The 12184-nt window shown below is 32.3% G+C and overlaps 2 protein-coding genes across 3 annotated transcripts; both read left to right on the top strand.

Moving 5' to 3' along the window:
* Positions 1 to 456: 456 nt before the first annotated feature.
* LOC125221131 (probable ADP-ribosylation factor GTPase-activating protein AGD15) lies at positions 457 to 5591 on the top strand. Of its 2 annotated transcripts, none has more exons than XM_048123342.1 (9): positions 457 to 684; positions 1323 to 1381; positions 1451 to 1541; positions 1619 to 1673; positions 1834 to 1924; positions 2003 to 2183; positions 2264 to 2438; positions 2513 to 2573; positions 5471 to 5591. In XM_048123342.1, coding segments are annotated over exons 1-8 (705 nt in total). In that variant the 5' UTR covers positions 457 to 633; the 3' UTR covers positions 2515 to 2573; positions 5471 to 5591. The 2 variants fall into 2 exon arrangements, with proteins under 2 accessions (XP_047979299.1, XP_047979244.1); XM_048123287.1 differs by lacking the exon at positions 5471 to 5591 and adding an exon at positions 2831 to 2922.
* Positions 5592 to 10307: 4716 nt separating this feature from the next.
* LOC125219685 lies at positions 10308 to 11729 on the top strand. Its single transcript, XM_048121731.1, has one exon. The coding sequence runs from the start codon at positions 10489 to 10491 to the stop codon at positions 11620 to 11622; it is 1134 nt and encodes a 377-aa protein (XP_047977688.1). The 5' UTR covers positions 10308 to 10488; the 3' UTR covers positions 11623 to 11729.
* Positions 11730 to 12184: the final 455 nt, after the last annotated feature.

The raw sequence follows: 12184 nt of genomic DNA, 5'->3' as shown, positions 1-12184 counted from the left end.
ACTTCTTCAACACACTTTTTATTATATTTCTTAAACCCGTGCCAAATCAAATGGTGACAAATTATGGAGGAAGGAGACACCTCAACACTGAGACAAAATCGACCCTTACCCATCCGAAAATAATAAATAGAGCATCAAATTATTGCACAAAATAAACCATTACCTTTTTCAGCCAGGAAATTTTATTAAAAAAATATTATTAATCACGACAAATACTAATAGGAGTTTTACTTTTGCCTGGGATATATTGTGATTTTGATACATAATAATTTAAAAAAAAAATCCTTCCAAACCATCCAATTAATAGTTTTCTAGTTTCAATCACAAAAGAAGAAAATATTTATGGCGTTTGTCATTTCATAAAACATGTGTGATTGCCGTATTTGGACACAGCCGATGTTTACGGAAAACTAAACCTAGATAGGATCTTGGCATCCTCGGAATCTGTTAAAAAACCATTCAGCCTTTGTTTTATCTGAAAATTCATTTCCAAAATTTAGACAGAGATTGAGAGACATTACAAATCGTCTCTCTTTCTCTATGATGTGATTCTCCGTTTTTCACCCTTTTTTCTTTCTTTTATCCCTTTTGCAATTGTCTTTGATTTTGTTGCTGACCTATAGATACAGAGCCATGAATGAGAAGGCATCTGTTTCCAAAAGGCTCAATGCCAAACATGCAAAGGTGACAATCCCTTGTTATAATTTTTTCCCTCTTTTAGTTATTTTTTGGTTAATTTGTTTTTTTTTGGATTTCATAAAATTCCAATTTTCTATCTAATTGTATGTTTTCTCCTATGCATCACCCTATTTAATCTCAATGCCTCATATGTAATTGGAATTTATGTTATGTAATGAGGCAGGAAGAACTCAAAGAGCTTTATGCCTTTGCACTATGAGGGGTGTTTTTTCTGACTTTATTATTAGCTCATTTTTAACAATTAGCAAGTTTGTTAAATGTAGTTGCTTTGGTTCATAGACTGTACAAACTTTGGTTTTCTTAGCGAGGACGCGAGAACCGATTGCTCTGAACGAATTAACTATATGCATTGGTATTTTGATAATATTAAGGTGCAGTGTTGTTAATGTAGTTTTCTCACAGTGCAACATACACGTATGTCTAGGAAACATACTTTATACGTTAAATGCAGTGTGTTCGCGATAAAAAAGTTGGACAAATTTGTGTACCGGTCCCTACTCCTAGTCCTAGGTTCTCATTAATGGCTTGCTTGTGCTGATCTTGGCAGTAGTTAAAACTGACACTTTATAGCAGCAAAATTAACGATGTTTATACGAGCTAACATTGTTTGGGGCGATTGGCAGATACTATTAGATCTTCTTAAACAACCGGGAAACAAGGAATGTGCAGATTGCCATAACAAGTATGTTCCCACATCCTACCATAAAGTAGAGGTTTGAGCGAAACAGATAACAAGAAGCATTTATTGCAGGGGTCCACGGTGGGCAAGCATCAACCTCGGGATATTCATATGTATGCAATGCTCTGGAATACACCGCAGTCTTGGAGTGCACATCTCCAAGGTTTTTCCTATCCACACTCATCAACTGATTGCTATGTGTGCTTTTGTCTTGTTCTTATTCGTGTTTGTTGCAAATAGGTAAGATCTACGACGTTGGACACATGGCTCCCCGACCAGGTTGCCTTCATGCAGGGTAAGCCAGATACGCATCTGTGCAGATAAATGAAACGAATGAGAGTTTGTTGAACACTCTGAATGAAACAGGACATATAGTTGAAATAAACAAGTAATGGTTTAACTCTGTAGTTGTGTGTCTGTTGATTGATTGAGTGATTGAGCGTCGTGTTGTGCAGCGATGGGGAACGAGAAGGCCAACAGCTACTGGGAAGCGGACTTACCAGCAGTGTTTGTTAGAAGTCCAATTGAAACCTTCATTAAGGCCAAGTGATTCTTCGGCCTTGAAACACTGCACTGAACGTATAATTATCTTAGTAGAGTTAACGAGTTAGGTGTTCGTTGCAGGTATGTGAGTCGAAGATGGGCTCCAACGACCCCACAGCCAATACCCGAAATCTATGAAGAGAACACCACCTTAACAAGAAAGGAAATTCCAAAGAGAGCAAGAAGATACTCTCTGGATGAAGAGTTTTTCATCAAGGGAATCCCAAAAATTGAAGCTCAAACATCATCACATTGTCGTGCGGTAAGCTGAACTATCGCACGCCTGTTAGTCCCGCATTTTAGGTTGTCTGTGTGTCTAACTAGCTACATCCATCTAAGCAGGAATCTTTTAATTTTTTGGAATCCTTCGAAGAATCTTCATCTCCGGTCAGTTTTGAGGCATGTCCGTCTATTAAGAATGTGGATGCTGGTACAGATCTCTTTAGCCTGCTCTATGTGTCGGAAGAAACACAAGATCGTACCGTGGTGCCTCCATCGCGATGGGCTACTTTTGAGTGTAAGAAAATTTCTCAAATGCACTTTTGATGATTAGAGATCTATATGTTTTTCTTGACGAGCATCTGGTTTTAGGAGGCGACGCATCGACTGGATGAGGAAAAATATTCGAAGCAACGGATGTCGCGCACATAAGGTACTTTTATGACACAACTTATCTTCTTCATCCTTGAATCGAAAATGCACTATGAAGAAATAGTGGTTAGTCTTCTTGATTTCATGAAAGTAGTGAAACACCATTGCATTTGCCTAGTTCAGTTTGGATGATCACAAGATAATATCATAATAAAAAGAATATTTATTCAAACTAATACAATAGTGAATAGTATGATCATAGTATATAACTTCATTGTAGCCTTTTGTAACATAATATTTGTGAATTCTATGAAACAGGCACTCTATTGATCCTGACATGTACTGAATTTGTGAACCTTACTCCTTTAGAAACATGATACTTTTAAAGTACTAGTGTTTATTTATATTTATATACACTCTTGAGTAACATAGCAATGTTCGAAGATATAATGAGGACATCCATAACGTCGAACACTGAACACACTTTATTTACAATGTTCAGTAGGCCTGTCAAATTGGATACCCTTTCGGGTACCCGATCCCGGAATTCTCAAAATCCAATACCCGATACCCGACCCGAATTTGATTTCGGGTATCCGGATACCCGACTCGGGTATCCAGTCCCGAAAAATCGGATATCCAGTTCCAATTGTGATTTTAATTTTGATTTTTAAAAAAAAAAATTAACTACAAACTTTTAGAATTTATTTAATATTATTTAATACAAATTTAATACAAAGTTGAAGTACTAATATTCAAGTAAAAATAACTACAAACTTTTAGAAATACAAAATTCTTATAGTAGCTCGAAATTAAGAGAAAATAACTATAAACTTTTAGGAATACAAAATTCTTGTAGTAGTTCGAATTTAAAAGAAAATAAATAGTTATACTTTGAAAAATACAAAATTCATAAGTTACATATTAGCATCTTTCATCTATCCACAATAAGTCAATAACCATCAAAATTCATAAGTTCAAACATTCATCCTTTATAAATATCACAATTCAATAATTCAATTCATAAGAATCAACATCTAACAATAATATCATCTAAAAATTCAAAATTATAAATATCACAAGTCAATAAAATTAAAAAATTAAATTACATATCTTATATGCTAACTATTAAGTATTAATTAAATTATAGTTAAGAAATTAAATTATACTTATAATAAAAATATAATTTATTAATTTTAGAAAATAAATCAGATAAATCGGATAATTCGGGTATATCCGATCGGATATCGGATAATCCGATACCCGATAATCTAAAATTCTCACTATCCGATCCCGATCCGATACCCGAAAAATCGGATTTCGGATTTCTAATTATCCGACTTTTTCGGATTTGGATATCGGGTATCCAATACCCAATATCCATTTTGACAGTTCAGTATTCATGGATCTCATTGCTATTTTTGAGTACTATAATTTCACACCCACAAGGCCACAACCTTAAAAGCATTAAAATACTTCACTTGCAATATTAATGGATCCCACCGACTTTGCTGGTTTCTTATTTGTATATTTAAATTAAAATTGATTTATGAATACACAAAAATACTACTCCACTAGAATTTTATTAAAACAATGAAAATTATATAATTGGAATTAAAAAACACACACAAATGACACATATATATGCATGTTTATCATATGGTAGTATTACACACAATGCAAAGTCAATTTTATTCTTACTTTAACAAAATTGGATTGGAATAATAAACAAATTAAAATCAATTCACATGGTGGGCTCTGATTGAGTTATGTGTAAGCACTCTGTAGAGTGCTTTTACCCTTTGTAGAATATATAAAACACTTCATGAAGTGCTCTAGCAATGGACATATTTTGTTGGTCTACGAACTATAATGAGTGTTCAGTACTCCGTTGTTAATGCTTTAGTTGAAAAAACGAGTAGGAAATTAATTTGTTGTATGATATGGAAGTTTGCTGTTTTCTCAAGCATATTAAATGCCCATTATGTATCTTTTTTCCGGTTGTCTTATGTTAGATATTTACTGAGAAAACATGTAAAGAAAGACCTAAAACTGATTGAGACATCCCAAAGTCTCTGGTTATCATTTTGGACATTTCTTCACAACTTTAAATTAAAAACTAAAAAGACAAGTGGGATAGTGTTTGGTGATCTAGATTAGAGAGAATCATATTCAAGAAATACAGGTGACTTAAACACACACATCATCTTGTTCAAAGTCATTAGTGAAAGTATTGTTGAATAATCATTGTCAATTGAAATTGGTAATCGCTTTATCATGTAATATAATATTAAAATAAGACAAAGATAAGGATTGATTGGTTCCTAAAAGTGATGGATTGAATTTTTGCCATTTCAAATGGGAGCACACATACATAGCTTAGATCTTTGAATAATACTTGACAATTGACATATTAGCTGGAATTGTACATCCTTAATTTCTAATATTATTTTATTTGAATTCATACCTTATTTTATGAACAATATGCACAATTTGATACCATTATGACAACATTCTCAGCTACAAGTGAACATAGAAAAATATACTTGGGGGCGTTAAAATGGAAAAAGTTTTAGCTACTAAAAAAACATAATATATAGAAAGTAATATATGTATATTGCTAGCTATCTCTTACAATTGTACTCAATTGAAATTTAAAATATTGTGTCGATTATTTGTATTTAATAGTAGCAAGTAATATATGTATATTGCTAGCTATTTCTTGCTTGTTTTTAGTGTGTGGCTGTGTGCATATATATGTATTTGATTTACATGATTGAAAAATGAAACTTAAACTTTCTATAATTAAAAACTACACTCCTTTTCAAAGACACAATATCATGTGCATGCGAATTATTGTTCAAAATTCCTTAACTTCAATGGCTATCTTAATTATTTGTTATTAAAGATTTTTTGGACACTTTGTCATTTTTAAATGCTAACCTTATCTTTTTCCAGCGATTCGTATCTTGCAGACACTTGGAAGTGACAAAATCAGAACAATTGGTTCGATTTTTTTTTTATTAAGATAAGATATGGTCAATCATAATTTTTAATAGCATAAATGTCACCTTTTCCTCCTTTTGTTGCATTATTTTGGCAGATACAATTATATAATTCAATATGAAAAAGTCAAGCCTTGGCTCTTAAAGAGGTCTAGTTGGTTATAAAAAAACAAATGTAGTAAAAATTTACCTAATTATTTAGGTTGAAATTAATGTTAAAGGGATAAGATTCACTAGATTATGACAATTTGTACATGATACTATCTATGCCATGATTAGTCTTTTCTATGGCTTTATAACCTTATGAATATTTATATCAATAATTGAAAAAAATACTGTGGATGATAACAACGTCTATTTTTTTTTCAATGATAGCAAATGTGAATACATTAATTATTGGTCGTCCAACAAGACTCCAAGCCAATGAGTCAATATAATTTAAACTTATTACACTATAATGTTTGATTGGTTAAATATAATTCATTATGTTCTTGGGGTCTTATTCATTCTTCCCATGAATTTCTTTCATTTTTCAAGTTAAATTTAATAGTATTAAATAACTGTGCACCAATCATAGTTGTGGGGGTTGTCCAACTCGACATTCTGTCTCATACATATTTGATGTTATAGTATCAATATTATACGGTCATTATGTGCATAGTTTGATGAGGCTATAAATTGGCATGTTATAAAAAATGGAAGATAAAAATTAAAACATAATGTTATAAAAAAATGGAAGATAAAAATTAAAACATAGATACTACTATAAAAGATGCACTTTTTAGAATCTAATATAGTACTCCACAAGGTAGAAGAGATTTAGAAAAGTTGTAATGACAACTCATTGAAAAATCAACACTCGAGCCGATACACAGAAAAATATTGACCAATCACGTTTTGGTCAATCAAGAGAATTCAAGAATCATATGAAAGGAATATTCAGTTACGCAATATTAAATTACTTAAAATTATGGAGTATGCGATTAAATTAACTTTATATTTATAGAAATAATGAACTGAATCCAAAATACTTGAAATTAATTTTGTCATGTGGGTGAAGCAAAGATACAGAGGAGTAACAAGAGATTAAGTACCAAATTACCAATATGCGTTTGATAGAAAAAAACAAATTATAATTCATTAACACCAATTTATAAATGTATAGTGGATATTGCATCATTCGTTAACGATCATAATTATGACTATAGCTAAAAAATCATAATTATGGCAATCTTTTAAGCAAAGCAATGTGTGTATTATGTGGAAGCATGCAGCTATTTGTCTGCCAAAATGGTGGCTTTGGAGCAGTTTTAGAGTACTTGAATGCTTACAGCTAACTAGCTAAGTATATCCATTAGTGGACTATAAATTAATTAAATATTACAAAAGCCACATCCCACGGCGGCGATTGGTGGCCCGCCACCACCGTCCATATCCACCAAAGTCCAAAGATGGCACTACATAGTACATAGTACATATATCCACTCTCAGAGTACATTACATCTAAATATTGTTAATTTCATATTGTTATGGTGTAATTCTAACGTACATGAGAAGAAAATATCAAAAATAAAAATAAAAGAAAAAACTTGCTTATGAACTTTTACCAAAAAAGCTTCTTATGAAAATATCAAAAACTTTTACTACTACTACTATTTAACAATTACATTATGTTTCTCCTTTATTAACCAGTACTCCGGTTGATTTGATCTTCGTTTGATTTGATGCGAGTTTTTATAAATGTGAAGAAAAAGGAGTTGAAAAGATTAGTGGAATGTGAATCCATCTTTTATATAGTACTTAGTACGTTTTATAATGCAAGTATGAAGAGTAAGTGAAAATGAAATCTACTTAATTACTAAAAATAGAAAAAAAATATAAGTGGATAATATTTTGTGGAAGTATCAAAATGACAAATATGAACAATATTTGATGAACGGGAGGAATATTATGTATGGAGAAATCAGATAATTCATCAACTTCTAGATATATATTTGGACGTTTTGAACTTATACGGTGTAGTTGCAAGGTATTTTAAATTTTAGTGCATAATGGTGTACCCAAATGTCAAATGTCAATAACACACCTTTTTTAGTTTTACACTGAAATTTAGTAGGAGTACTACTATAATTCCCATTACTACGTTTATCACTACTCTTCTCTATATCTTTGAAGGTTTGATATGTAGTACTAATATTGATGAATTAGTTGAGGAGTTCGACATTTTGGAGTGATGCCCGCATTAAGTGCGTTAATAATTTACTCCCTCCTTTTTTTTTAAAAAAAAGGACATTTGAAATGACACGATTTTTAATACAAAATTTGATAAAATGATAGAGAGAAAAAAAATTTGATAAAATAAGAAAGTGGGAGAAAAAAATTGGTAAGGTAGGAGAAAGATGGAGAAAAAAGTAATGGAATTAATTTTAGTGGATTATGAGACTCACTTTATTAGGAAGGTGTAAATGGCATAAGTGGTAAATAAATTGATGTATAGAGGTGTAAAGATTTCCAAAAATAGAAAGTTTGAAAGTTATTATTTTTAAAGAACATACTAAAATGTAAAGAGTTGCTATTTTTAAAAAACGGCATGTCGTTTCGGTTTTAGTTTCAGTTTCTGCACTTGATTAACCAATTCATATGTACTCCGAGCCGATATAGGAATAATTTTTTAGTATATAGTAATAGTTTTGTAGAAGAAAGCAAGGAAATATACATAGAACTTTACATAGTATTATTTTTTTTGTATTTTCTGTGTTAATTACTTCTCGAATATATACTATGTGCAATTGAATAAAGTGTCAAAATTAGTTCGGCCAACAGCATATGTTAAATTAATCACTTAATTAATATAGTATTTAATAATAAAAGTATAGGGGTAGATATAAGGCGATAAATATACGTAAACGATCAAACACGTAATCAAATAAGTATTGATTTATTACGTATCCCAACTATTCCAACGTGACGTACGTAGTCCCATGGTCAATTTCTATAGTATTTATTATCTAAAAAGATAAACATTTTTATTCAAATTAATAAACTGAAGTTGGCTGAAGGATTCATATCTAATTCACGTGGGCAGTAGTGTCAAAGAGTCAAAGACACACTAAATTCTCTAATTCCCCCAATTAATTAATGCATGGATTAGAGAAATTCGAATTTCGAGACTAAATCATGGAGTATTAGTCGAACTCAAAATAAATTCTGTTTCATAACTCAATTTATGGAGTATCATTTTACTAACGAGTAATGATAAATAATCAAATTTTGTACAACCAAAATAAGATTATATTAGTAATTTTGATGTGTTAATTAAATATTAAAATAATAAATATAGATGGTTAGCAAATTAAAAACACTTTATTAGTTTTTGGTTTCATTTTCAATTTTTTATTTTTATATTTGAATTATTTCACTATTATTTTTCAAATTTGAATTAAAGTATGCATTAATTATATTTTATGATTCAATTTTTTTTAAAAAATTATACATAAATACCATAATATTATGCATATTCCTTATAATATAAATATGTCTAACTTTTTAATTAAATGCATAAATAAATTATATTTTTTTTCAAATAAACCAAAATTTGGTTGCATAGCTTTAGTGTTTACTAAAATCGTCTTCAGTTTTAGGATTAATAAAGGCCACATGATATATAGGCCTGCATAAAATTAATTATTGATGTAAACGCACCTTACATTTGACTCACAAACTAAGTTAATGTATATTGACTATTGATAATTAATTATTATGCCATAAATTATTTTGTAAATTATATTAACATTAATTAATAGCAACCAATTTCCTAGAAACTTACAGCTTTTATTAAAAATGGAAAAGTGCTTATCTGATAGCAATGCTTAATTTGACTATTTATTAGGTTATTGGCTATTTGTCACCATGCATATAGTAAATCAGTATATTATATTGGCTAGCTTCTCCTTATCATCTTAATTAATAACTAAATAACACCAGATATTTCCAAGAAAATATCTTCAAATTTCATCAATTTTTCATTGCAATGGTAGGCTGAACCTAAAAGCCCGTGAATAAATGATATAATATGAAAAAAGGTACGTACCCTCACCATTTCATATTGATAGAGTCATTTTTACATTTTTAGTATTCCATAATAATAGATCCATTTTTTTTTTAATAAAACGTAACACATTTTCCCACTCTTACTTTTCCAACTCACTCACTTATTTTATTATCTCTACTCTTTTTCATTCCTACTTTATTACTATCTTTTTATGTAATACATTGCACACTTTTTCTTAATCTCCTACTGAAAAGAAATGTTTCCACTACTATGGAACGGTGAGAATAGTAGTACTATAATTTTATATATTGCTGATGGAATTTCTATTTTATTACACAAAAGCTCTGAATAAATGAGATTATACAGAAAGTAGTATTTTTTTTATCATCATTCACATTTAATATTTGCAAAAAAATCATACTAATATACTTTTAAATCTTTAGTGAGCTCATTACTTCTAACCTAATACTTATTGTACAATTAGCTCCCATCGCCAAGTCAAAAAGTAATTGAAAAATTACTTTTTTTGAAATTTCGAACGCAAAGTTCGCTATATTTTAATTTTCACGTGTGCATTTTTCTACGTCCGCTCCTGTAATAAAATATCGATTTAAATTTGAAGGCTTGAACCAACCAAAGCAAATTAAAGCAAGCTTATTTGTTGACATGATGGACTAATCACCTCCAAGTTTCATAATACTATTTCTCAATTACTTAAACCCCTTCACTTTCTTTCTTTCCTCCCATTTGTAGAAAAAACACACACATACACACACGCACATCACAAGTCACAACTACTAGAACACAAGCACAGCATCATAGCATACTATACTATGCATTTCCATTTCTCCTACCTCTCCTATCTCTACAAATCAAAGCTTAGCTAAACACAACATCTCTCCACCTTAGCTAACCAAAAAATGGCATTTCTATTTGTAGACATTTTAGCCAAGAACAAAAGTAGATTTGTACAAATCTCATGCAAAATCCTAGAGCTTCTCCTTCTCTTGATGGGCCTCGTCTCCGCCATCCTCTTCCTCAAAGACGCCTTGAATCTTCCTCGGTATTGCAAAACCATTTTCTCAACCGCGGCCGAATTCTTGAGCTCCATCAAATGCTTCTTATCCTCTTCCCCCACCACCGTCGTCGTCCTCATGATCCTCCTCATATTCGCCTCCTCCCGCCGCCATCACCACCCAGAAACCACCACCAGCAACTATATTGATATAGATAAATTTGATATTGATCTTGAATTCCAAATCGACCATGATCATGATCTTGATCCTGACCAAGATCATGATCATGATCATGATCAATCACCCTTAATCCTTGAACCGCCACCGCTCCCGCAGCCATCTGCGCCGCCAATTTGGGACATCATAGAAGTAACTCCACTGTTGCCGCCGCCATCTGACGTGGTGCAGCCAATCCTCATCAGAGACAGCGACGCGACAGATTGGTACGACGATGATGTCTCAAATCAAGACAGAACTGTTGGGTTACAAACCCATCCCATATCAGATGTGCAGTCGACAGTCCTAACAAGTAGTACTAGCGCAGTAGCAACGATTGAAAAATGGAAAGGTGCGCTGATCATCCAAAAGGAGGCGGAGGAGAGAGAAGCGACGGATCAAGAAGAGGACAACACGATGGATGCCACGTGGGAGGCCATCATTGGGGGAGGGAAGCCGAAGCCGAAGCCGAAGCTGAATTCAAAGTCAAAGTCAAAGCCAAAGCAGAATAAGAAAGGACTGAAGAAGAGTGAGACGTGGGAGGAGGCGGTGTCGCAGCGGCGGCGGCGGCCGAGGAGGCTGGACTCGGAGGAGGTGGTGCCGACGTCGCCAAAGTGGAGGGAGCTGAGGAAGGCGGAGACGTTCAACGACGCGGTGTCGGCGACGAGGAGAGGAGGGCTAGTGAGGAGAATTCCGTCGATGAGTCTCGAGGAGTTTAATCAGAAAGTGGATAGATTCATCAAGAATTTCAAGGAGGGAATCCAGCTGCAGAGGCAGGAATCTTACCAGAGATCCTTGGGTATCATCAACCAACGTGGCTAGTAGTAGCTAAATTGAGTTGATATTGGGGTTGTTAATCATTACTTGATTTGCATTATTGATCATGCAATTCAATATATTGGTAAATATAGTAATCCGTTGCAGATTGATTCTTTCCATAAATTTGTTATTAGGATATAGCTAGGATTATTATTTCTAAGTAATATGTGTTCGAATGCAAAGAATAAATCTAGAATTAATCCAAGATCTTAGAAATGGAATTGAATTGGAACTGGACTATTTGGAAATGGAATTGGACTATGATACATGAACTATTTTTGCGAAATTAGAGCGTAGCTCTTTAAGGGTATATTCTGTACATAGAATTGGAATTAAAATTCTACGAAATCGAATTTGTTGAAATCGAATTATAATTCAATTCCAAATTCTTTGTTCGGTGAAAATGGTAGCATGTGCATGTGTAGTGTGTATGCAATTGCATGTGCGTACGTGCGTGTTGTGTATGCAGTGTGTGTGCTTGCTTATATGTGTTGTGTGTGTGCATGAGCATATGTTGTTGTGTGTGTTGTGTGAAGGAGTGTAATTTTACAACTATTTGAAATTT

This window comes from Salvia hispanica, chromosome 1 (assembly GCF_023119035.1).
Source record: "Salvia hispanica cultivar TCC Black 2014 chromosome 1, UniMelb_Shisp_WGS_1.0, whole genome shotgun sequence".
NCBI lineage: Eukaryota > Viridiplantae > Streptophyta > Magnoliopsida > Lamiales > Lamiaceae > Salvia > Salvia hispanica.
Note: the sequence above shows the minus strand (reverse complement) of the source record. Positions and strands in the feature narration are given on the sequence as shown.

What these genes read in the sequence shown, in the direction of transcription:
- LOC125221131 (XM_048123342.1), top strand. Translation starts at nt 634, where the DNA reads ATGAATGAGAAGGCATCTGTTTCCAAAAGGCTCAATGCCAAACATGCA. An exon ending in TTGGAGTGCACATCTCCAAG is followed by an intron (nt 1,542 to 1,618) that starts GTTTTTCCTATC and finishes TGTTGCAAATAG; the next exon opens with GTAAGATCTACGACGTTGGA. An exon ending in CCAGGTTGCCTTCATGCAGG is followed by an intron (nt 1,674 to 1,833) that starts GTAAGCCAGATA and finishes CGTGTTGTGCAG; the next exon opens with CGATGGGGAACGAGAAGGCC.
- LOC125219685 (XM_048121731.1), top strand. Translation starts at nt 10,489, where the DNA reads ATGGCATTTCTATTTGTAGACATTTTAGCCAAGAACAAAAGTAGATTT.